The sequence below is a fragment of the Lepidochelys kempii genome, chromosome 6 (genome assembly GCF_965140265.1).
Source record: "Lepidochelys kempii isolate rLepKem1 chromosome 6, rLepKem1.hap2, whole genome shotgun sequence".
Lineage (NCBI taxonomy): Eukaryota > Metazoa > Chordata > Testudines > Cheloniidae > Lepidochelys > Lepidochelys kempii.
Genome location: NC_133261.1, coordinates 10,683,097 through 10,706,349, shown reverse-complemented (window position 1 = coordinate 10,706,349; position 23,253 = coordinate 10,683,097). Strand labels below are relative to the sequence as shown.

The window sequence follows — 23,253 nt, the reverse complement described above, 5'->3', positions numbered from 1 at the left end:
GACATTTCAAACACAGTTATGTAGCAGTGATATAATTTCCTTTGTATTGTGGGTTTTCAATAAGTTTAATACACACAAATGAAAATGGAACTTCAATTTAAGTCTTGAAATTCAGAGGATGGCCGTTTAAAAAATAAAATCCTAGTGTGAAGAATGTGTTGTTGGTAACGTATATGTAAAGAATATCGTCTGTAGTGTTTGAATCAAGGCATTCACAGCACGATTTTCTCTTGTGTGTTAGTCAGATGTTACAAATGAGAATATCTGCAGGCAGTGTTTTGAAAAATCATTACACAATTGTTGAAATTATTGTATTACCAATAACGTATGTATATGTATTAACACTTACAGATCACATTAATGGAAACAAAAGAAGTATTAATAATTGACCCCTTGGGTGATGAGACGAGATATGAAAGAACCTTCCTGAGGACTTGGAGGTGATTCTTTAGATACTTATTTTCACAGTTTACATGTAGTGTTAGTATGAAACTATGTTTAATCAGTGTAACAACAGTGAGGAGAATAGCTTCCTGATAGCTACAAAGAAAAATGGAAATAGCATATACTTGTACCCGCTGTACTTAATAATGGACACTGGGTGAACATGTGCGATTTGAGTCTGACTAACTACTTCATTGGCCGTGGGCACAAAACACTAGCATTCAGTGTGAGTGAGACGGTGTTATTAGCAACACAGGCCATAGCAAATCAAGTGATATGTAGCGTAAGACTCTCCGCCTAGGAGCTGCAGGGACATGCTGGCCGCTTCTGGGGAGCTCCCTGAGGTCAGCACCGCCCCGCACCCCAACCCCCTGCTACAGCCCTTAGCCCCCTCCCACACCCCAACTGCCCCAGCAGCGGCTGGTGCTTCTGGACCAGGGGCTGCATGATCTGCTCGGGTAGCTCTGGAACCAGCCGCTGCAGAAGTCACAAAATCCGTGACCTCCGTGACAGACACGCAGCCTTAATTATCCTGTGTTTTTCTAATTAGACTTGTTTTTAGTTTGCAGAAACGTATTTACAGCATAAAGACATCAGTGCTGTAGAAACCACACAAGAGGCTCTCACTACGTGCAGAAGAAAAATAGCAATTCTTTTGATGGAAGAGGCAGGTAAGAGCTTTGTTACATATTACCAAGTCAGCCCATAGGATATGGGAAGATAATAGGAAAAGTGGAATAATGTCATATCACAAACAGTTACCTTAATACATCTACAGTGGGGTATGTCACAAGTTTGGGTCTCGAATGGTGACTCTGTATGAATAATTTCTTCAAGTCGTGAAAAATGTGGAGGGTTTGAGTGGTTACTACGGATCGAGCAGTGAAATGTAATTGGATATTGTTCTACGCACCTGCATTAAACTAAAAGTTTGAAACCCCTAGACTGGGGTACAAAATATCATCTAAAATAGGACACCCCCCTACCCAAAAAAATAAAAAAAATGTTCGCAAACCAGTTTAATTACTTGACATAATTGACATTAATCAAGATTTGTGTTTAGAGGTTTGGTCACAATGTAATCACCATTTGAGTACAGCGCATTGATTTTTCAGAGAGCGTGGAGGAGTACTGCGTGTACTCCAACTTGGTCACTTGCAAAAAAGAAAGTGAAGATTGCATGATGGTAAGAAACAGTAAATGTATGAGAAACACACACCATGTGTTGGAGCAGATAAGGAAGCAGAATATGATTGTTTATAGTACAAGAACAAAAGTCATGACCCAACATCTAGCCAATTACATATAGACCCAGCGTAATAACCTGCCAAAGGGGCAGGATTCTTGTAATAATTCCACAGAAGTAAATATTTCCGTAAGAATGGCCAAACTGGGTCAGACCAAACGTCCATTTAGCCCACTGTCTTCTAATAGTGACCAATGCCAGGTGCCCCAGAGGGAATGAACAGAACAGGTGATCATCAAGTGATCCGTCCCCTGTCACCCATTCTCAGCCTCTGGCAAACAAAGGCTAGGGGCACCATCCCTGGCTAATAGCTATCTTCCATGAATTTATCTAGTTCTTTCTTTAATTTTGTCATATCTTGGCCTTCACAACATCCTCTGGCAAGGCTGTTGATAGTCATATCTGACTAATGATTATATGTTCAAGGAATATTATTTTATAAGTTAATTGAAATCAATTTTATGTTATAAGTTTTTATAAATTGTATAAATTAATTGAAATTATATTTAGCACGATTAATTCTGTGATTTCGTGTTTTCATCTCTTACTTATCAAAGGTCCAGTGTGACTCTTGTGAGAGGTGGGCACATGTGCCCTGCTTGCCAGAGGAAATCAATGAAGAAAATGTAACGGATGAGGAGAAAAAGTGCAGCTGCACAAAATGTGCCTCGTTCAGTTGTTTATAAAAAATGTACATTGTGGCATTGTTTTGTAAAGAGAAATATTTTGGTTTTCTTGGAATAACACAGCTGGAATATAAACCAGTAATAGAGACGTTTAATTTTAATGTACATCTCAGTTAAGAACAAAAACTGTGTTGTTAACTCTGTATCTGTAAATACGTTTAGATGCTTGTTTTTGAAAAACTCTTGAAATGAAAAGTAAGCTGTCCTTGTTTCTATACCTTGCTACAATAATAAAGTCTTTTTACATTTTGAAAAATACCCGTGTTTATTTGTGTCCACATTTACAATGGAGATTTCAAACCGGTAGCAAATTCCCATCACTGTTTGCTACCTCTCAACTTTGTCATCCTCCGGGCCAGAGGTAGGTAACTGCAACGGATGGGTGATGCTCTGGCAGAAGTTGCTACCCCTGGGCCAGAGACTGAAAGGGGAGAGGTAGCGAATTCTGATAGAGGTACCGCTGGCCTAGAGCAGGTACATGGAAGACCTTACAGCAGGTGCAGCGGTACAGCTGTGTAGTGTAGAAATAGCCTTTGAAGTCAAGGGGAGGTTACCTTTGATTTCAATGGGAGAAGAACCAGTCCGGCGCCGTGTGCTTTTGAAATTCCCACACTCTGTGCATTCAGCAGCTGAGGAGTTTGCCCTACAAGTGGATTTGCAGGGTGCCGGCCCAGAAATCGACTATGAACCATTTGATGAACTCTGACTCCGACATTTAGGAGCCTAACCTGCAACCAAACACCTGTGTGAAACGGGGGGGACATGCCGTGGCTGTGCAAACATTCACTAGCTTATGCTCAAATAAATTGGTTAGTCTCTAAGGTGCCACAAGTCCTCCTTTTCTTTTTGCAAAAACAGACTAACACGGCTGCTACTCTGAAACGATTCACTAGGTGGATTTTATTTATAACCTTTGCATGGTTAATTTCTTAGACCAGTCCAGGCGCAGAGGGATGCACTTTGCATTTAATACGTTGATTATAGTGCTCCTTTCCATGTATCTGGGGAACTGAAAGAAATAACCGTAGAGCTCCTAAGCCTTCCCCAGTTCCAGAGAGGGCCAGGCTATGCTGTAAGGGGAACTTAATAAAGACAGGAACTTCCTGCTCTCAGCTGTTTCCTCTGGAAGTATCAGGCTGGAGTCTCTCAGCACCTTGTGCATTGAGGGGTTGGATCCAATTGATGAGCTCTCCTGGGAACACCTTTGGGAATAAGGCTTCCAAGCGGTGAGTCTCTGGGCTAAAGGGGAATTACAGCGAGAGGCGGCCCAGGGGAGGGACAGAAACAGGCAGAGGCAGGAAATTGCTGCCGGGAGGAACAGGCTGCCAGGACAAAGGGAGCCCAGCTGACCTGTGGCTGAGGCCAGAGGGAACCCACCCAGGCAGCTGGGCAGGGCTGAGCTCAACAGCCGGGAGAACATTTGCACAGTATTTAATTTTGTGTGTCAGGAGTGCAGTATGGGATCTCACTGGGTGAATCAGAGCCACTTCCTATTGTCGGTAGGAGAGCAGCACTGAAAGCCCCAGTCAGGCTCAGGTCACCCACTGAACAAAAACACCTCAGTTATTCACCCAGATCTACGCTGGTTTCCCCGGCCTGCGTTGTGCAGGAGATCCGACTAGACTCTATGAGCGTCTACCAATCTCTCCCCACGACCCTGAGCAAATCTCCATGGAAAATTCTCGATCCGCTGGATTCAGGGGCCAGTTGTGGCAATGCTGTGCTACATCTCCTCTCGGCTTTCACGCCCTCAGCCAAACCTGCCATGATCTCCCGGATGGAGCACGGGGAGGAGCCCAGCATCCTGATTCTCCAGGACTCCAAGGAAAGGGAGAGCCTGAGAGGTGAGGAGTGAGTGACGCCGGCTCAGAGAGCAGGGGAAAGCTGGGATCCCAGCAAAGCCATTGGGAGCTCTCCAGTCTGTCTTGTCTTGTCCCCTGTCCTCAGGGCAGGCATCACTCCCGGCTCCCACCTGCCCTGCCTGACCCCTGGCCTCCCCCAGCTTTGGGGGGATTCACTTCCTGCCCATCAGCTGCCTCTCTTTCTCTCGCTCTCCCCCAGAAGGTGCCAGGACAGCGAGTGAGAACGAGGAGGCGAATCCCCAGCAGGAAGGGTCGGCGGGAACAGAGCTGCACAGGACACAGGGAGGAGCCAGCGAGAGCCCAGGCGGGGCAGGACAGCAGCAGGGAGAGCCCCTGGAGGAGAATGAAGCCGGCCCGGGGGAGAAACTCTACCAGTGCACCCAGTGCCTCAAACGCTTCAGCCGCAGCTCCAGCCTGCTCCGCCACCAACGCACCCACACCGGGGAGCGGCCCTTCTGCTGTGCCAGCTGCGGGAAGGGCTTGAGCCGCAGCTCCAACCTGATCCGGCACCAGAGGATCCACAGCAAGGGGACCCCTGCCATCCAGTGACATGGGGCGGAAGAAGGGTGGGAAGTTTGGTTGGAAGATTGACTACAGCTAGACACCAGGAAATCAGCTCAGAGGGGCCCGGCCACGGACTCACCTCAGGGAGAGGGGTTCAGTCATGATTCAGCACCAGGGAATTCCCATCCAGGAAAGCGCCTGCCATTGACCCACAGGCTGTGTGGGAAAGAAGCTGACCTGGTAGGTCAGCCTCTGCCATCAAGTGAGTTCCCAGAGTGCTGCGGTGAACGAACGAGGAGTAATGGTCTCAAGTTGCAGTGGGGGAGGTTTAGATTGGATATTAGGAAAAACTTTTTCACTAAGAGGGTGGTGAAACACTGGAATGCGTTACCTAGGGAGGTGGTAGAATCTCCTTCCTTAGAGGTTTTTAAGGTCAGGCTTGACAAAGCCGTGGCTGGGATGATTTAACTGGGAATTGGTCCTGCTTTGAGCAGGGGGTTGGACTAGATGACCTTCTGGGGTCCCTTCCAACCCTGATATTCTATGATTCTATGGTGGCTATGAAGGCTGGCCAGGATCCTAGGCTGTATGAGCAAGGGAACGTCGAATAGGACCAGGAGACCATCCCTAGAGACTATACGCAGTTCTGGTGCCCACAGTTCAAACCGGAGGGTACATAAGGACGGCCTTGCTGGGTCAGACCAAAGGTCCATCTAGCCCAGTATCCTGTCTTCCGACAGTGGCCAATGCCAGGTGCTTCCGAGAGAATGAGCAGAACAGGTAATCGTTGTGTGATCCATCCCCTGTTGCCCACTCCCAGCATCTGGAGTGGGTTCATAGGCATTGCAAGACTGGCTCAGATCCTAGCACCATCTAGTGCTGTATGCCAACTCGGACAGTGTCCCAGTTGCTGCAGAGAAAGGTGTGAGAACCCTACAGTAGCACGTGTGGGGTATTCCGCCCCCCACGTTAGGCCTCAGCCTGGACTGCAAGGGAGCAGAGTGGCCTGAAGTGCAGGCCACAAGAATGATTCCAGGTCTGGAAAAACCTTCCTTGTAGTGAAAGACAGAAGAAGCTCCGTCTCTTTGGTTTCTCCAAGGGAAGGCTCAGAGGTAACCTGATTCGGGTTTACACACCCCTGCATGGGAAGGAGGTTCCTGATGGCAGATGGCTCTGTCATCAACAAAGTCTGAACGAGATCCACAGCTGGGAGCTGCGGCAGACCGGAGAGAAGGTGCACATTTTTGACAGACACTGGGGCAGCCTTACCAAGGGACATGGTGGATTCTCCTTCCCTTGGGGTCTTTAGAGGGCGACTGGCAGGGTATCCTCGAAGACATGCTGTCGCTCTGCCACGAGCTGTGGGCTTCATGCAGCGATCAGAGGGTGAGTCTCCGGCCTGCGTTACGGAGATCAAACTAGATGATCCCAACGGTCCCTTCTGGCCCTCAAATCACCTTTAAACGAGAGAGTTTCACACTTGGTTGCTTCTGCAGGCTGAGCCCATTGCACAAGCCAGGGGCTCCTTGCATTCTTCTACTTCCCTTACTAGCTCCTGTGGGCCACCCTCTCATCCCTTTCTATTTCTGGGACTCCCCTCCTCAGCACATATGGCTCCATCCCCCATACAATACCCCATACATATGGCTCCATCCTCCGTCCTGCATATGGCTCCATCCGCCATACAATTATCCCCTGTTCACCTCCCATTCCTGAGGCTCTATCTGCCTCCCCATCCCCTATTCCCCCCTTCTCCCTATGTATTCTCCCTTCCCCCATATCAGGGTCCCTCATTTTCCCTCTAGCAGCGGTTCTCTATGCCCCCATTCCCCCATGCCAGGGTCTCTGTGCTCCTATTCCCCTGTACCAGGGTCCCCCATTCTCCCGCTCATGCCAGGGGCTCTGTACGCCCCCTCACACCCTGCTTTGCCCCTTCCCCCGGTTTTTATTTTCTTTCTATCTGGGAGCTAAGTCATGCAGGATGTCAGCCTTTCAAACTGAGATGGGGGGGCTGGGACACAGGAAGGTGTCATCAGCCTCTCCTTTGAGCTACGGACAATTATGGAGGTGGTGGAAGCTGTAGCTTTGCTAGCCAAAGACCAAGGGCTGGGTGCACCCCACATTTCGCCATTCCGGTTTTCTGGGTGTTTTTTTCCTGTTTTTTGCCAAATCCATGGGGTTCTGCCCCTTGACACCTAGAACAGGGCCTGAAATTGCGGAATTGATCAGCCAGGGCATTCAAAAGTGATCGCATTACAGACCAACAGAGAAATGTCATCAAAGTTGAGTGTAATGATGTGTGTGGAGATGCTTTGGTGGGAGCTTGAATCTTATCAGATGCCAGGAAAACCATGTTGAGAGAGACCCTGTCCCTGAATTACATGGTGGGTTGGGGAGAAGGTTCAGAGCCTTGACATAATGGGCTAGAGAGCCTCATTGAAATCACTGGAGCGATGCCACTTTACACCAGCTGAGAGTCTGACCGCATTGAGTCTCCTCCAATTTCTTCCATATGGGGTAGAATCCAGTGCCCTTGCTCATTAAGATGTCTTGTAATCTTCATGTGCGGGGTGCCAAATAATATCAGCCCGTCCCCTGCCATATCAGCCAGGGGACGGGCTGATATGGCAAGGGACGGGCTGATATTAGTTGGCAATCTGTTCTGGAGACAAGGTTCTCTCAGCCAGGCTGAAAGGGAACTGAATACTGGAAGTATCTGCATCAGAGTGAGTTACTTTCCCTTCCCCTGCTCAGCAGGAAACATTAACCCCCAGGCCCAGCCTGTACCCTATATATCTATGCCTGTCCCGAATTAAGAACATAAGAACGGCCCTACTGGGTCAGACCAAAGGTCCAGCTAGCCCAGTATCCTGTCTTCCGACTGTGGCCAATGCCAGGTGCCCCAGAGGGAATGAACAGAACAGGATGAAGTGATCCATTCCCTATCGCCCATTCTCCGCTTTGGGATTTGGAATCCAAATGCTGCGGGCTCTTTGCTCTGCTGGATCTTGCAGCTTCTTGTAATGATGCCTCTGGCCGGGACGTCTGCCTGGATTGAACCCAGGAGCTCTGGATCTGAAAGCTCAAGGCATGGCTGCCTGAGTGATGGGATCAGGGCCCTCAGCTGAGAGGCTGCAGGAAGCTCATAAACGTCCAGAAATAGTCTGGCCACTAGATGGGGACACACGAGTCACCCGGTGTGGGTTATTCTTCGGGTTGGGGTGAAAGTCCCAAAGGCCGCTAGAAACCGGAGGTCCCTGAGAGGCCAGCCCATGGCCTCCTGCCCTCTCCAGCGCCTGGCTCCTCTCTCCAAGTTGCAGAGAGCTGCTCGTTCAGGAGCCAGGGACATCTGGGGAAAGTCCCCTCTGTGGCCAGCACTGCCCTGGAGGCTCCCAGACTTCCGACCATCCCCACCGCTAATATCAGTTCCCAGTGGGTACCCAGATCCCACTCCCACACGCTAGTTCCTGGAGCCAGGGCCAGATTCCCAGTTAGGCCCAGGAGGCACGTGCCCAGGGGTGCTGGCAGCGTTCTAGGGGTGCCTAAAAGTTAATAGTGGGTTAAAAGTTTCATTTTTGAATGGAAAACACCAAGGGCAGCTGGGGGGGCACTGAAGACGCTGTGCCTAGGGGCGCGTAAGGTGTCAATCTGGCCCTGCCTGGAGCCCCCACTACAGGGGCAGGGGTTACAACAGCCCAGGATATGTCAGAGCCAGGGTCCGGCCCTGGGGGGGTGCAGGGTTCCCGGGGGGGGGGGTCTCTGAGGGAGGGTGCGAGGATCCCCCATTGCAAGTTGCAGTGGGGGAGGTTTAGATTGGATATTAGGAAAAACTTTTTCACTAAGAGGGTGGTGAAACACTGGAATGCGTTACCTAGGGAGGTGGTAGAATCTCCTTCCTTAGAGGTTTTTAAGGTCAGGCTTGACAAAGCCCTGGCTGGGATGATTTAACTGGGAATTGGTCCTGCTTTGAGCAGGGGGTTGGACTAGATGACCTTCTGGGGTCCCTTCCAACCCTGATATTCTATGATTCTATGATTCTAAGTGGGGTGCAGAGTATCCCCCACCTGCCCTGGGGCGGGGGTTAGACACTGCTCGGCGCCGGGGTCTTTGGTGCCTGTTCGGGGCGGGGGGGGGCTCCCGATTGCCGGTGCTCTGGCGAGCTCAGAGTTAAAACCAGCGAGCTCCGAGAGCCGCCGAGCCCCGGGCCGGAAGGGAGGCGCCGGCGCCGGCGCCGGCGCGGTCCCAGGCCACGTGCGGCGGGAGCGGGGAGACCCAGCCGCAGAGGCAGGACATCGCTGCCCGGGGGGCGGATCGGAGCCGAACTGGGACCGGAGAGACCCCCCCATCCAGCTCCGGGGGTCTGTGCAGCTGAGGCCGGCAGGGTCCCTGTTCCAGCCCTGCCCTCCCCGTGCATGTTCAATAAACCCCCCGTGCTTAGGTCCCAGCGGCAGCTCCTCCATGGGGCCGTGCCCGGACCCATCGCTACAAGGGGCCAGCTGCTGCCCCCCCGGCCCCGTGTGCCTGGAGAGCCCTGATTCCCCTGCAGGGGGCGCGGCCCATCTGCCCCCAGGGGTCTCCCTGCCTCAAAGAGCCCCTGGGAACATCCCCCCCCCCCACCCCCCAGGCGCATCTCACCGGTTTCTTCTCCTAAACAGGATTCCCCGACCCCAACCTGGCCGGGATCCCCCACATGGAGCCAGGGGAAGAGCTGAGGGCCCTGGATCTCCAGGGCTCTGAGGAAAGAGAGACCCCGAGAGGCGCCCACCCAGGTGAGGAATGAGCCACACCGGCTCGGAGACCCTCCGGGAGGGAAGGGAAACGCTGGGATCCCAGCAAAGCCGCTGGGAGCCCCCCAGTTCTGTCTCCGCTAGTGTGGCAGCACGTACACGCCTTGCCCCGCGGTGCCAGGTGCTGCATAAACACAGAGACCTAGCGCCTGACCCAAAGAGCTTTCACCCTTAAGAGGCAAAGGCAGGCAAAGGGTGCTGGGCGGGAAAGGGATGCAACGTACAAGGGTTTGGCCCGACACAGCTCCGTGTATCGGGCCCTAGCAATGTATGGCCAGATCCACCGCTAATGTCAATCCATGTTGCTCGTTGATTCGCACCAGCTGGGATCTGGCCCATTGACTCCAGTGTAGTGATGCCCATTTACACAAGGGTGGGATCTAGCCTGATCCCCACCTTAAATACCAGCTGGTACTCCCCGCTTCCTTCGTCCTTGTTATAAAAGATTAAATGAGCATTGCAATATGAGTTTCAGATATATCCTCGTTATTCAAGGCTCTGAGTTTTCGGTCCTAGCCTTCGTATCACATACAAATATAAATAATTCCCTAATCATCTCGTCTCACTCAGCAGGTGCCCTGTCCTCATGGCAGGTGTCACTCCCAGCTCCCACCTGTCCTGCCTGATGCCTGGCAGGAGCCCTCCCTCCCTTCAGTCTTTCTCTGGGGACTCAGCTGGGCCACTGGAGCAGACCCCGCCCCTCCTCTCTCTTCAGGGAAGGGTTTGTGGGATTTCGCTTCCTGCCCATCAGGTTTTCTGCTCGCCAGCACAGGGAACTAGCCCTGGCTGGATTCTCTCTCTCGCTCTCCCAGCAGGTGCCGGGGCAGCCAGTGAGAACGAGGAGGAGAATCCCCAGCAAGAAGGGCCTGCAGAACCTGAGCGACACGCGACGTCCTGGAGCCCCGAGCAGGGAGACGTCGGTGGGGCGGGACGGCAGGGAGGAAACCTCCCAAGGGAGAGCTCTGCTGAGCGAGAAGGAGATCCCTGGCAGCTCCAAGACTCCTCTGGGTGTCCGGAGGGGAGACTGGCCATATGTGGGCAGTGTGGGGAGAGCTTCTCTCAATACAAAGACCTCGCTGAGCACCAGAGATCCCATAGAGAGGAGAGGCCCCATCAATGCCCTGACTGCGGGAAGGGTTTCACGTGCAGCTCCCACCTCCTTCAGCACCAGCGCACCCACACTGGCGAGAGACCCTTCCAGTGCCCCGACTGCGGGAAGGGCTTTGGGGTCAGCTCCCACCTAGTTGTCCACCAGCGGGTCCACACCGGGGAGCGGCCCTACAGATGCCCCGACTGCGGGAAGGGCTTCAGCCAGAGCTCCCACCTGGCCAAGCACCAGCGCACCCACACCGGGGAGCGGCCCTACAGGTGTGCGGCCTGTGGGAAGAGCTTTGGGGACAGCTCCTACCTGATCCAGCACCAGCACGCCCACACCGGGGAACGCCCTGGCGTGGGTGGTGAGATGGGTGCAGAGGACAGGCCTCACCCGTGCCCCCAGTGCGGGAAGAGCTTTGGCACCAAACTGGCCCTGAGCCGGCATCAGACGGTGCACAGCGAGGAGCGGCCCTATGAGTGCGCTGAGTGCGGGAAGAGCTTCAAGCTCAGCCGGCTGCTCATCCAACACCAGAGGATCCACACCGGGGAGCGGCCCTACCGCTGCCCCGACTGCGGGCAGAGCTTTGGCCGCAGCTCCCACCTCCGCTCCCACCAGCACGTCCACACCGGGGAGAAACCCCACCCCTGCCCTGACTGCGGGAAGGGCTTCAGCCACAGCTTCCAGCTGGCTCAGCACCGGCGCGTCCACACGGGGGAGCGGCCCTACGGGTGCCCCGCCTGCGGGCGCAGCTTCAGCCACCGCTCCACCCTCATCAAGCACCAGCGCACCCACACCGGGGAGCGGCCCTACCACTGTGCCCAGTGCGGCAAGAACTTCAACTGGAGCTCCGCGTTCATCAAGCACCGCCGGACCCACTCGGAGGAGCGGCCCTTCCGCTGCTCGGACTGCGGGAAGGGCTTCCGCGAGAGCTGCACCCTCATCCAGCACCAGAAGATCCACTCGGAAGAGAAACCCTACAAATGCCCCGACTGCTGCAAGAGCTTCAGCCTCAGCTCCTACCTCGCCAAGCACCAGAAAATGCACACGGCCTAGGGACGCCAGCGGGGGACCTGCCCTGCCCGCGCAGGGGTGTCTCGGACTCACAAGTCGTGCCCACTCATAGCCCCGTGGGGGGAACCCCCTTCAGTGTGACAGCCCTTCTCGGGGGTCCACTCTGTCTCGGGGGTTAAGCCCCTCCACCTCCCGGAGCCGCACCTCTCTGAGCCTTAGTACACCTGTTTCTCGCCGTAGGCCCCCTCAGGGAGTCCACTTGCTCTGGACCTCCGGGGCCTCCACTCCCAAAGGGAATAATGCCACCCTGTTCTCTAGACCAGAGCGACTCTCAGCCAACGTAAAACAGGAGGGTTTATTGAGCGTTTGAACACAGCATAGGAAACTCTCAGGGCGACTCCTGAGCTGAGCCTCCGGGTCGCCAGGTCACCAGTTGCTGGGGTATCCATTCTCCAGGCCATTGGCTGGGGTCCCAAGTTCCCTCGCCGGTCCTCTGTAACAACAAATTCCCTCTCCCATCACCTCGTTAAACCAGTAACACACAGGGAAACTGAGTCCCACCCCCTCTTCATGCAAACCATTGGAAAAAACAAGAAAATCCCCCACTTCGTCACAAGGGGCATTGTGGGTACATTTCTGGAGTGGGTATACACCCCCTGCTTGCACAGAGATGTCCTCTTGTCTTCCCTCTGGTGACTGGAGCGTGTATCAGAATTTATGTGGAATTTGTGGCCCTGGAGGTTTTTAAGAACAGTTCCAGATCTCGGACAGCTCCCACCTCTCATTGAGGGTCTAGGTATATTTGATCCTGCCTCAGTGTGGAGGAGAGGACTAGATGACTTCTCAAGGACGCTTCCAGCCCTCCATTTCTATGACTCTGTGAGTCTGCTGCTAACCCCTAAACTGATTGAATTTCCCATGGGATGAAAACTTTGAATGTCAGAGATTTTAAAAATTTGATTTTCACCCCGATTTGTTGAAAGCTCATAATTTTTCACAAAATATTATTGGGGAAAATATTTCATTTTATTTATTGTTTTAACTAATTATGTCTTCTGTTATCTGAGAGGCAGTGTGGTCTAGGGCAGTGTTTCGCCACCAGGGCCTTTTCTTGTGGCAACAGCCTCCTGGGCTGTGATGGGGGCAGAGGGGCGCACAGCAGTGGCCCCTCTCCCAGGGCCGCCAGCAGTGGTTGGTCTCTGCCCCCCTCTGGAGACAGACACGCTGCACGTGCAGGCAGCTGGTAAATTCCCCACTTTCCCGGGGGTAAGGTGGGCAGGCTTCAGCCCTGGGGCTTTGGTCTCCATCCACGCAGTGGTGGCTCTGGTTCAGGCTCCAGCCCCAGGCTCACCATCCCCTATGCACACCCCTATTGTCCCTGGGCCCCGCTGCCTCCCTGCCCACCTCTCCAACCAGGGCTTAATCTGTCCCAGGGCTTGCCAGGGCTGAGTAAGTCTGCTGTGAAAAGTGATATTAGCAAACATACAAAGATCACTTTCACAGCAGAAAACTTATCAGCTAGCAAGTCTTAGGGGGGGAAGAAAAAGCGCAACCAAAAAAGCAAAAGAAACCACAAAAAAGACAAGAACATGGGAAGCACCTTATTTGTGTTTCTATTCTGTTTATGTCCAGTAACAAATAGAGACAGCTGTAAATTATTTTTATTACCGAGTCTGAAAAAACCCTACATAAATTACAATGATTTGGACATATGTGCATATTTATATGTTTTTCCTAAAGTTAATTAAATATTTTAGGAAAACTTGTCAGTGCGGCCACCAGCAAGAGTTGGTGGCCGCACTCTGAGGCCCCCAAAAAATTTGTTGTGAGATCCCCTGGTCTAGTGGATCGCACACTGCACTGAGATGTGGATTCTATTCCCAGCTCTGCCACTGGCCTGCTGGGTGACCTTGGGCAGGTCATGTCACCCCTCTGTGCCTCAGTTTCCCCATCTGTAAAATGGAGGTGATGATACTTGACCTTTGTAAAGCACTTTTTGAGATCTACTTGAGGAAAAGCACTGTGTATAAGAGCATGGCAGTATTATATTATAAATTTTAATATAAAGTAAAAGTCAAAATGATAAAGTAACATTCATAGATTCCAAGGCCAGAACGACCATTGTCATCAGCCTATCTGACCTCCTGCAGAACACAGGCCATAGAACTTCCCCCAAAAAATTCCAAGAGCAGAGCTTTTTGAAAAACAAACAATCTTGATTTAAAAATTGCCAGTGACGCAGAATCCATCACTTCGTAAATTGTTCCAAAGGTTAATTACTCTCAATGTTAAAAAACTGACACCTTATTTCTAGTCTGAATTTGTCTAGCTTTAACTTCTGGCCTTTGGAACTTGTTATACCTTCTTCTGCTAGATGTAAGAGCCCACTAGCACATATTTGTTTCCCCTGTAGGTACTTAGACTGGGATCAAGTCTATAACCTTCTCTTTGTTAAGCTAAATAGATAGACTCAAGGAGATCAATCGCTGTGAGGCAGTTTGTGGGGCTAACTGGTGTGATCATTGGAACCCCGCAGGAAATGGACTGGTAGAGCTGAAAGATGTGACTACAGAAGAACAGGGTACCCCAGGGTGAGCCTGGGAATGAGTTCTCCGGGCACTCGGAGGCAGTGTTTTACATGTAAGTCACTGGGCTAGAGCTCTACAAATCTGGTTCCGTGACTGCCCCAGCCTCTTCATGAGATTGTGGGCATCTCTGTCTCAATTTCCCTATCTGTCCCTTTCTCTGTTTAATTGGTAATTTCTTCAGGCCAGGAGCTGTTTCTGAGTGTGTTTCTGTGCAACGCCCAGCAGAACGGGGCCCCGAGATGCTACTGTAATGCAAACAAAGAAATGGGAGTGTGAGACCTTACTATTTCTTTACTACCATGACAGAGTTGTGTGGCCCAGTTTGGGCAAGGGTGGGATGCCTTAGACCTGGCTAATTGGGATACCTGGGTCTTGGATACCTTTATGTGGATGTCTCCTTGTTTTTCCTAACAAATCTTGTTTCAGTAAGATCCATGTTGACTTGGACTCTCAGGAATTTCCCAGAAGGATAAATGAGCAATCAACCTTTCAGGATGGGTGGCTGAATGGGACCTAACTCGGCTTGTGAATTATTATCTAAAGGGTTGAAGCGAAGTGACCATTTTCTATAAGGTGTGTCACTCCCTGGACTGTCTAAAGGACAGGTCAGTTCAGCCAAACCCATCAGGATCCCTCCCGACCCTGCCCAGCCAACTCAGGAATTATGGTCCAGAGGGTAAGAGTCCTCCTATGGCTGTGTCACACCCAGCCAGTGGAAGATGCTGGATAACCAGGACAAGTTGAAGGGGTGTAAGGTTGCAGCAAGATTTCCTTTGCTTAGTGGGAGGTTCCTGTGGTTTAACCCCATCTCTCCCAGCATTCTCTGGTTGCTGATCTCCCTTGCCCGGGGTGAGGGGACTTCAGTCTGCAACGGCTGGCATCAGTCCCATCTCACCTCAGTGAGGATCTCAAAAAAGGATCCGAGAGAGGCGAATGCCTCTATCTCTAGGGTGGTGGTGGGGAAAGCCAGCTAGGGTCTCTCCCTCTCCTCAGCGGACCCCAAAGGACACAACCCCATCCCAACTGCACCCAGTCTGCTCCCATGTACAGCAGTCACGGAACTTTCCAAGCCTTAGTGTTCCATCTGCCCCCATGGCTATGGAACGTTCCTGACCCCAAGATTCCATCTAGCCCAGGTTCCAGGCCCCAATGTTCCACTGACCCTGGAACCTCCTGAGCCTCAAAGTTCCAACTGCCACAGACCCCTCCTAGCTGGAGCAGTGAGTGGGGGGGCCGGGCACAGGGGAGATGCAGAGGAGAGTCTCAGTGAGAGGCGGCTCCGGGGGAGGGAGAGAAACAACGGCAGAGACAGGAAATCCCCTGCCTGGAGGAAGCGGCCACAGGGACAAGGGGTTGGGAGCCTGAACCACAGCTGGGACCAGAGAGATTCCCCCCAGCCAGCCCTGGGAGCTGCATGGAGGGAGGCGGGGTCTGTGCAGCTGAGGCCAGAAGGTTCCCCCCCTTTGCCCCCGCAGCAAGTTTCAGGGCAGCACAGGAGATCGGTGCAGCAGAGTGCCCCCAGCCACATTCGGGAGCCATGGAGTGCGTGAACACAATAGGCTGCTGGGAACAGGAGGGGCTGCTCCCTGAGAAGCCAGACAGATGGATGTTCCCAGGTGGGGGGCAGCCATCTCCTCCATAAGGCACCCAGCTCCTCTCTCCACAGCGCTTACCAAGCTCCTAGTTCTCCTGGGCCCAGAGCAGCCCGAGAAGCTCCCAGGTATCTGGCCACACCCCATCTCCTTGACCTAAAATGGGTGATGTGGGGGCAGGAACCCATGAATTGTCAGATTCCAATGGGCTTTTCACAGTCAAACCTGGTCTTTGCAGGGCGGTTTCTCACTGTGTGACTTCAATAAACAAGGATTTTTTTTTTTTAAAGGAAACTAGGAAAAACAATCCCATCATGTGCGACTCTAAGAATCTTATCTCATAGGTGACTGGCGTGGCCTGAGCCCCTTTTGTTCTGTGGACCAGCCCCCAGAGAGGGATGTGGCTAAGCTTTTAGCCCACAAGCCACACAATTAACTGGTCGTCAAGCACTGAATGTAGGATCAGCTTTTCTGAGTTCTCTCTCTAGCTCTGGGAGGGATGTGGGGTAGAGCAGGACTCCTGGGTTCTGTCTGCAGTGCTGGGAGGGGCGTGGAGTCTAGAGCAGTGGTTACAGATCAGATCATAGGGGAACACAGTGTTTTGGCCTGTTCCTTACAAAAGACAGTCCCCTCCCAGGCCTGGAGATGCTGGAGGTTCCCAGGCATTCTGCGGCCCTGCCCCCAAACTATCCATTCCCAGCAGGTGTCCAGACCTGGCTCCCCAGTGAGGCCCTAGTTCCCAGCTGGCTGTGATCACTGTGGCGCCTGGGGAATGACCCCCTGCCCCAATGCTTTGCACTCTCCTGGCTCTGGTCCTGGAGCCCCAGTTATAATGGCCTTGGATACATCAGAGAAAGAGCCCCCTGGGGTTTCCCTGGGGGCTCTTTGGGAGGGAGAATGGTTCCCTCTTCAGGACCATCCTGTGAGAGGCGGAATTCCCGGATTTTGTGGGGCGCTGCATTTAAGTCCAGCCAGGCCCACAATGGGTCCCCCAATACCTGCTCCTGCTGTGAGTTTGCTCTGGGACTGTGAGCCTGCAAGGGTCCGGATCCCCTGCCCCACACAGCCCTAGCTAGGGGGTCTGTGTTATCCGCCCCAGGGAATCTGCACCAGTCCGCTGAGCTCCCCCAACGCCGGCTCCTCGGGGTCCCAGCTGAACCCCCAAACCAAGACCTGGTGCCAGGGCGGGCATGGACGGGCACTGGGGCAGCTGGGCAGGGCCACCGTCCCGGCGAGACCGGGGCATCGGAGATGGGGCAAGAGGAGCCAACGGATGTGGGTACGCCAGGGATGGGGGGGCCAGGGGTCTCTCCTGAAGGTGTGGGGAACTGGTGCACCCTCCACAGGAGGAATCTACCCCCCCCCTCCAGCCCAGCCCCCCGGGGGGGACCCTGCATCCTTCCGCCCCGTGCAGAGCCTTTCCCGGCTCCTGGGGCCGCCAGGCCGGGCTATCCAAAGCGGATCTTCCCGGAGCGGAGCCGCCCGAGCCGACCGCGGGGCTGCAATAGCGCAGGGACCTTCCTGTCCAACCCCCCTGCCTGAACCCTGGGCCGGGGACTCAGGCAGCATCCGCTGCCCAAGGGGCCGGACCCGCTGTCTGCAATGAGACCCCCCCCGCGCGCCCCAGGGGACCAACCAGTAACCCCCCCACCCCGTGCGCTGCAGCCGGGCGGTGAGTGGGGGCGCAGGGGCGGCGGCTCCGGGGAGGGAGAGAAACAGCGGCCGGGGCAGGAAATCGTTGCTTGGACGAAGCGGCCGCAGGGCCGGGGGGGTCGGAGCCGAAGGGGGGGCTGGGACCGGAGAACACCCCCCCACACACACACAGCTTTAGGGCGGTGCTGGGAGAGGTGGGTCTGTGCAGCTGAGCCCAGCAGGCTGTCCCCCCCATTCCCACCCCAGCCCAGCAGCGAGCCCCCGGGACCCCACTGGAGGTTGTGGTTTGTACCACTTCCTTGGAGCAAAGTTACTGACCCCAGGCAATGAAGGGGAGTCGTGTGCTGAGATCTCCCCCCCCCCTCTCCCCCCAGCAATTCGCGTGAGAGCCATTGAACCAAACTGTCAACCCTGGATCTGCTGGAAACCACTCCCTAGCTCCTGCACCTCGGCACGTTTAGGCTGCTTTTTGCAGCTCTGGCGTGGCATGAAAAGGGTTAACACACTGTGTGGTTTCAAGGCCCTTAGGTGATGTTTGCAAAATGACTTCTACTGCTAAATGTGACTCATTCGTCAAAACACCTCTTCCCTGTGTCATAGATCAGATCAGTAACTTAACAGCCCTCGAGTGGGGTTCCCCTACAGCCCAGGGGGCCCCACTGTGCTAGAACTTGGGTGGGGGGGGGTTTTCGGATGAGATTATAAATGTAGTTGACAGAGGCAATAGTGTTGATGTAAGATAGACTTCTGTAAGGTGTTGGCATTGCTACTGAATGACATTTTGAAAAAAAACTAGAACGATGTAAAATTAACCTGGCGCACATGAGAGGGACCAAAAGCTGGCGAAGTGATAGGTCTGAAAACGTAACTGTAAAATCATCACCAAGTGGGTGTATTTCTAGCGGGGTCCCACGGGGATCAGTTCATGGCACCCCCACTATTTAACATTTTTATCGATGACCTGGCAGAAAACATAAAATCGCCACTGATAAAGTTTACTGGCAACACACAAAATGGGAGGAGCGATGGATAATGAGGAGGACAAGTCACTGATACGGAGCGATCTGGATTGCTTGGTAGACTGGGTGCAAGCAAACAATCTGTGTTTTAATATGGCTAAATGCAGGGGTGAAAGTAACATTCAACACTTACCGGAGTAAGAGGCGGGGCCTTGGGTGGAAGGGGCGGGGCTGGGGGGGTCAGCGTCCCCCAGCCAACCCAGCCACGCTGCCTGGCCCGCACCGCCTGGGGCAATTTAAATCGCCGGCCCTGGGGCAGCTGCTCCTTTTGCCCTCAAAGCAGGGTCCTTTGCCACAGCAGCGCTTTCACGTTGGCTCCATACGGGCCGGTACCGAAGGCCACCTTTTACCAATACGCCGTACAGGCCCGTACCAGCTTACTTTCACCCCCGGCTAAATGTGACTATAGAAACAAAGGATGTAGATGATGCTTACAACTTTAACCTGAGAAGCAATGCCTCTGAAGACTTGGAGGTCATGGCGGATAATCAGCTGACCATGAGCTCCCCATGTGATGCTGTGGCCAAAAGGGATAAGACATGATTTAGTTGGTGTTGGTCCTGCTTTGAGCAGGGGGTTGGACTCGGTGACCTCCTGAGGTCCCTTCCAACCCTGATCTTCTCTGATTCTATGCATAAGCGGATGCATACACAGCAGTATCTTGAGTAGGAGTAGGATGGTTATTTTACTTCTATATTTGGCACTGATGTGACCACTGCCGGAATACTGTGGGTTCCATTCTTGTGTCCACAATTAGAGAAGGATGTTGCTACATTGGTGAGAGGGTTCAGAAAAGAGCCCCAAGACCGATTAAAGGATTAGAAGGATTAGAAAACAGGCTTTATAGTGATAGATTCAAGGAACTCAATCTATTTAGTTTAACAAAGAGAAGGTTAAGGGGTGACTTGATTACAATCTTTAAGCACCTGCAGGGGGAACAAATATTTGATAATGGGCTTTTCAATGTAGCAGACAAATATATAAGACAATCCCATGAGTGCAAGCTGAAGCTAGACAAATTCAGACTGGAAATAAGACATATGTTTTTACAGTGAGGGTAATAACAACTGGAAGATTTTACCAAGGGTCGTGGTGGATTCTCCGTCATTAGCAATTTTAAAATCGAGGGGATGTTTTTGTCTAAAAGATCCTCTCTAGGAATTATTTTAGGAAAGTTCGTTGGCCTGTGTTAAGCAGGAGTTCACAACAGATGATCACAACGGCCTCTTTTGGCCTTGGAATCTGTGAATTGTACTGGGTGATGCACAGATCCTGACTAAGATCTGGGCCCCCATTGTGCCAGGCCCTGCACAGACCCAGGCTGAGATCAAGCCCCATTGTACCAGACACCACACAGACCCCTACTAAGATCAGGGTCCCCCATTGTGGCAGGGGCTGCATAGGCCCTGACCGAGATCAGCGACAAACCCCTTGCCCCTCCTCCCTCCCCAGCGCAGGGAACGAGCCTCGGCTGGATTCTCTCTCTCTCCCAGCTGGAACGGGCTGCAGGAGCAGAGTGGCAGGGGAGGTCCCAGAGCCGGCAGGTGGCAGGGCAGGGCAGGGCAGGGCAGGTCCCTCCCTGCCAACCAGACAGCTCCAGGGGAGATCAGAGCTTGGATCTGAGTCATAGTGTTTGAGGTTCATTCACTCTCTCCCAGCAGGTGCCGGGACGGGCGTGAGAACGAGGAGGATCTGGGACCTTCTCAGGAAGAGGTGTGGCAGGAACCCCCCAAATGTCCCTCTTGCCACCCGAGCTGGGGGAGCCGCTGACCATCTGCAGCCAGTGCGGGAAGAGCTACAGACTGAGCACCCAGTTCCTGCGGCACCAGCGGACCCACGTCCGTGAAAAACCCTTCAAGTGCGACGAGTGTGGGAAGAGCTTTGTGGACAGCTCGGCCTTGCTCACACACCGGCGTGTCCACTCCGGGGAGCAGCCCTACCGTTGTGCCGACTGTGGCCGGCACTTCAGCCGCAGCTCCAACCTGATCCGGCACCAGCGCACCCACCGAGAACTGCGGCCCCACCAGTGCCCCGATTGCGGGAAGAACTTCGCTGAGGCCTCCTGCTTCCTGCAGCACCGACATTCCCATGCAGGCGAGCGCCCCTACCTCTGCCCTGACTGCGGGAAGAGCTTCCGCCACCGCTCCGCCCTCCTGGCCCACCGCCGCACCCACCTGGGGGAGCGGCCCTACACGTGCTCCGATTGCGGGAGGAGCTTCCACCAGAGCTCCCAGCTCTCCGCCCACTGCCGGGTTCACCTGGGCGTCAGGCCCTTCCAGTGCCCTGACTGTGGGAAGAGCTTCTTGGACAGTTCCTCGCTGATCATCCACCAGCGCATCCACACCGGAGAGAAACCCTACAGGTGCCCCGAGTGCGGGCGCAGCTTCAGCCGCAGCTCCAACCTCCTCCGGCATCAGCGCATCCATGCCAGGGAGCAGCCTTTCAAGTGCCCCCAGTGTGGGAGGAGCTTCCGGGATGGCTCAGGTCTGGCTCAGCACGAGGGGTCCCACCTGAAAGCCAAGACATACCAGTGCACCCAGTGTGGGAAGGGTTTCAGCCAGAGCGCCACCCTCATTAGGCATCAGAGGATTCACACCGGGGAGCGGCCCTACACCTGTCCTGAGTGCGGGAAGAGCTTCAGCCAGAGCTCCACCCTCTTCCGGCACCGGAGGATCCACACAGGCGAAAGGCCCTACAAGTGTCCCCAGTGTGGGAAAAGCTTCATCGAGAGCTCGGCCCTGATCCAGCATCAGAGAAGTCACACGTGACAGAGGCCACTAGGGGAGTGCATCCGTTGGAAGTCAACCATTGGCCAGTATCAGTGTGGTGCCAGCCGGAGCAGGTGCTTGGAATATTATGGATTCATTGGCGGGAGGAGAACATCAACCATTGGCCAAAGTCAATGTGGCATTGGCATGACAGCATGGCTGGAACATCGTAGATTAATTGGCTGGAGGAGAGCAACAGCTATTGACCAATATCACTATGGTGTTGTTGTGCATTTGTGTCTGGATTATCATAAATTAATCAACCGGAGGAGAAGGTCAACCACTGGCCAATGTCAACATGGTTTTTGTGTGAGAATGTGGCTGGATTATCGTAGATTAATCAACCTGAGGAGAAGATCAACCATTGGCCAATGTCAACGTGGTTTTGGTGTGAGAACATGGCTGGACTATCACGGATAAATTGACTGGAATTTTCAAATGACCCTAATGGTGTCAAGTGACCAGGTTTGAAATCCCCCCTTGGAAATCCCAACCATAGATGTGGAAGGCCAGAAGGGACCATTACAATCACCCAGCCTGTCCTTATGCCTAGCACAGTGATATACTGACATTCTTGGCAGTGTGTGGCGGAGGTGTGGAGTCTGGTCAGTGGTAATTGAACTTTCCTGTCTCTGTACGAATTGTCTTTTCCAAGGCTGTTTGACGTGGTATTTAACAAGGTGAAACAGCAATCCCCAAAACAAGAACCCATCATTTCTGACATGCAAATGGACCAAATGTCAGTGTTTAAAGTGACCTGCAGAGGGGGGGAAAGTTAAGGCTGGGTTTGGGCCCCTTTTCTTGATCTTTTATGAAAAAAGTCTGGCCGTTTTATTTTTTTTTAAATTCTGCTTGGTTTGGGTGTGTCCCACAGTAAAGCCGTGTCTACACACATTTGTAGCTGTTTCACTACACCGGTCTAGTTAAAGGGGTGCAGCCCCCATAGTGTGGGCTCAGTTATTCTGTTATGAAGGGACTTTTTTTATTATTGCTATTCATTTCTATTTACTGTAGTGCTTCGGAATCCTTGGTGTGGACCAAAACCCCACGGTGCTTGGTGCTGTACAGACACGGAACGAGACGTCAGTCCCTGTCCCAGAAATCGTACAATCAAAGTCTAGAACAAGAGACAACAGATGGATACAGACGGAATGATGGTGGAGTACAAGGAAACAATGGGACACTGCTGGTCAACATGACTGACCGTGGTCTCAGCACCAGCGGTCTAAACACTGTCAAGTTTTTTGTAGGACTGATGGCATAGGAGGGATTTGAAGGAGGAGGATGTTTAAGGGGGAGCCCCTCCCCGGCATGAGAGTTCAGCATGGGAGAAAGCGCAAAGGGTCTGGTTTTAAAAGGTCAGTCCAAACTGGATTGAAAAATGGCCAGTGATGGAGAGTCCACCGTGACCCGTGGAGAGTTGTTCTTATGCTTAATTATTATTCTCACGAAACTTTGCCCCTTATTTCCAGTCTGAAATTGTCTAGCTTCAACCTCCAGCCCTTAGATCTTGTTATGCAATGTAACTGTATCAGTTAAAAAAAAAATAATAAATCACACCCCGACCACCAAAGCTCTGCTGGAAAAAGACGTAGGGGAGACCCAATGATACCGGTGAAAAATGCCGTGTTGCTGGAATAGCTTATTCTGCCTGGGGAACCGATAGAAGCCAAGCTAAAGGAACTCTGTTGGTGGCATAAGCTAGGTCTCCGCAAGGGGGCTTGCTAGTATAGCTCTAACCGGGGTTCTCAAACCTTTTTTGCTGGGATGGGGACCCCCTTTGAAAATAGTTCAGGCTGTGATGCTCCCCCCTCCCATGCCATCCTTACTTCTGCGCTGCTGCTGGCAACAGCGCTGCCTCCAGAGCTGGGCGCCTGGCCTGCAGCCATCGCTCTCGCGACCCCCCTACAATAGTCTTGTGACCCCCTTTTGGGCCAGGGCCCCCAGTTTGAGGAACTCTGTGCTATAAACTACATGTTTCCCAAACCCGAAGCAAA

General features: G+C 53.1%; 2 protein-coding genes across 2 annotated transcripts; both read left to right on the top strand.

Moving 5' to 3' along the window:
- The first annotated feature begins 3,511 nt into the window (after positions 1–3,511).
- On the top strand, positions 3,512–5,001 carry LOC140913691 (uncharacterized). Its single transcript, XM_073350495.1, has 3 exons — positions 3,512–3,602; positions 3,940–4,220; positions 4,438–5,001. The coding sequence occupies exons 1-3, from the start codon at positions 3,559–3,561 to the stop codon at positions 4,785–4,787; spliced, it is 675 nt and encodes a 224-aa protein (XP_073206596.1). The 5' UTR covers positions 3,512–3,558; the 3' UTR covers positions 4,788–5,001.
- A 19-nt stretch (positions 5,002–5,020) lies between these two features.
- On the top strand, positions 5,021–22,829 carry LOC140913697 (uncharacterized). Its single transcript, XM_073350502.1, has 5 exons — positions 5,021–6,128; positions 9,398–9,511; positions 10,342–11,673; positions 20,331–21,861; positions 22,271–22,829. The coding sequence occupies exons 1-4, from the start codon at positions 6,020–6,022 to the stop codon at positions 21,254–21,256; spliced, it is 2,481 nt and encodes an 826-aa protein (XP_073206603.1). The 5' UTR covers positions 5,021–6,019; the 3' UTR covers positions 21,257–21,861; positions 22,271–22,829.
- Positions 22,830–23,253: the final 424 nt, after the last annotated feature.

Excerpts from the sequence above, each read along its gene's own strand:
- LOC140913697 (XM_073350502.1), top strand. The coding sequence starts at position 6,020 with ATGGTGGATTCTCCTTCCCTTGGGGTCTTTAGAGGGCGACTGGCAGGG. Across the intron at positions 6,129-9,397 it reads CTTCATGCAGCGATCAGAGG|GATTCCCCGACCCCAACCTG; the intron begins GTGAGTCTCCGG and ends TCTCCTAAACAG. Across the intron at positions 11,674-20,330 it reads GCACCAGAAAATGCACACGG|GTGAAAAACCCTTCAAGTGC; the intron begins CCTAGGGACGCC and ends GGACCCACGTCC.
- LOC140913691 (XM_073350495.1), top strand. The coding sequence starts at position 3,559 with ATGAGCTCTCCTGGGAACACCTTTGGGAATAAGGCTTCCAAGCG. Across the intron at positions 3,603-3,939 it reads GGGAATAAGGCTTCCAAGCG|TTATTCACCCAGATCTACGC; the intron begins GTGAGTCTCTGG and ends AAAACACCTCAG. Across the intron at positions 4,221-4,437 it reads GGAAAGGGAGAGCCTGAGAG|AAGGTGCCAGGACAGCGAGT; the intron begins GTGAGGAGTGAG and ends GCTCTCCCCCAG.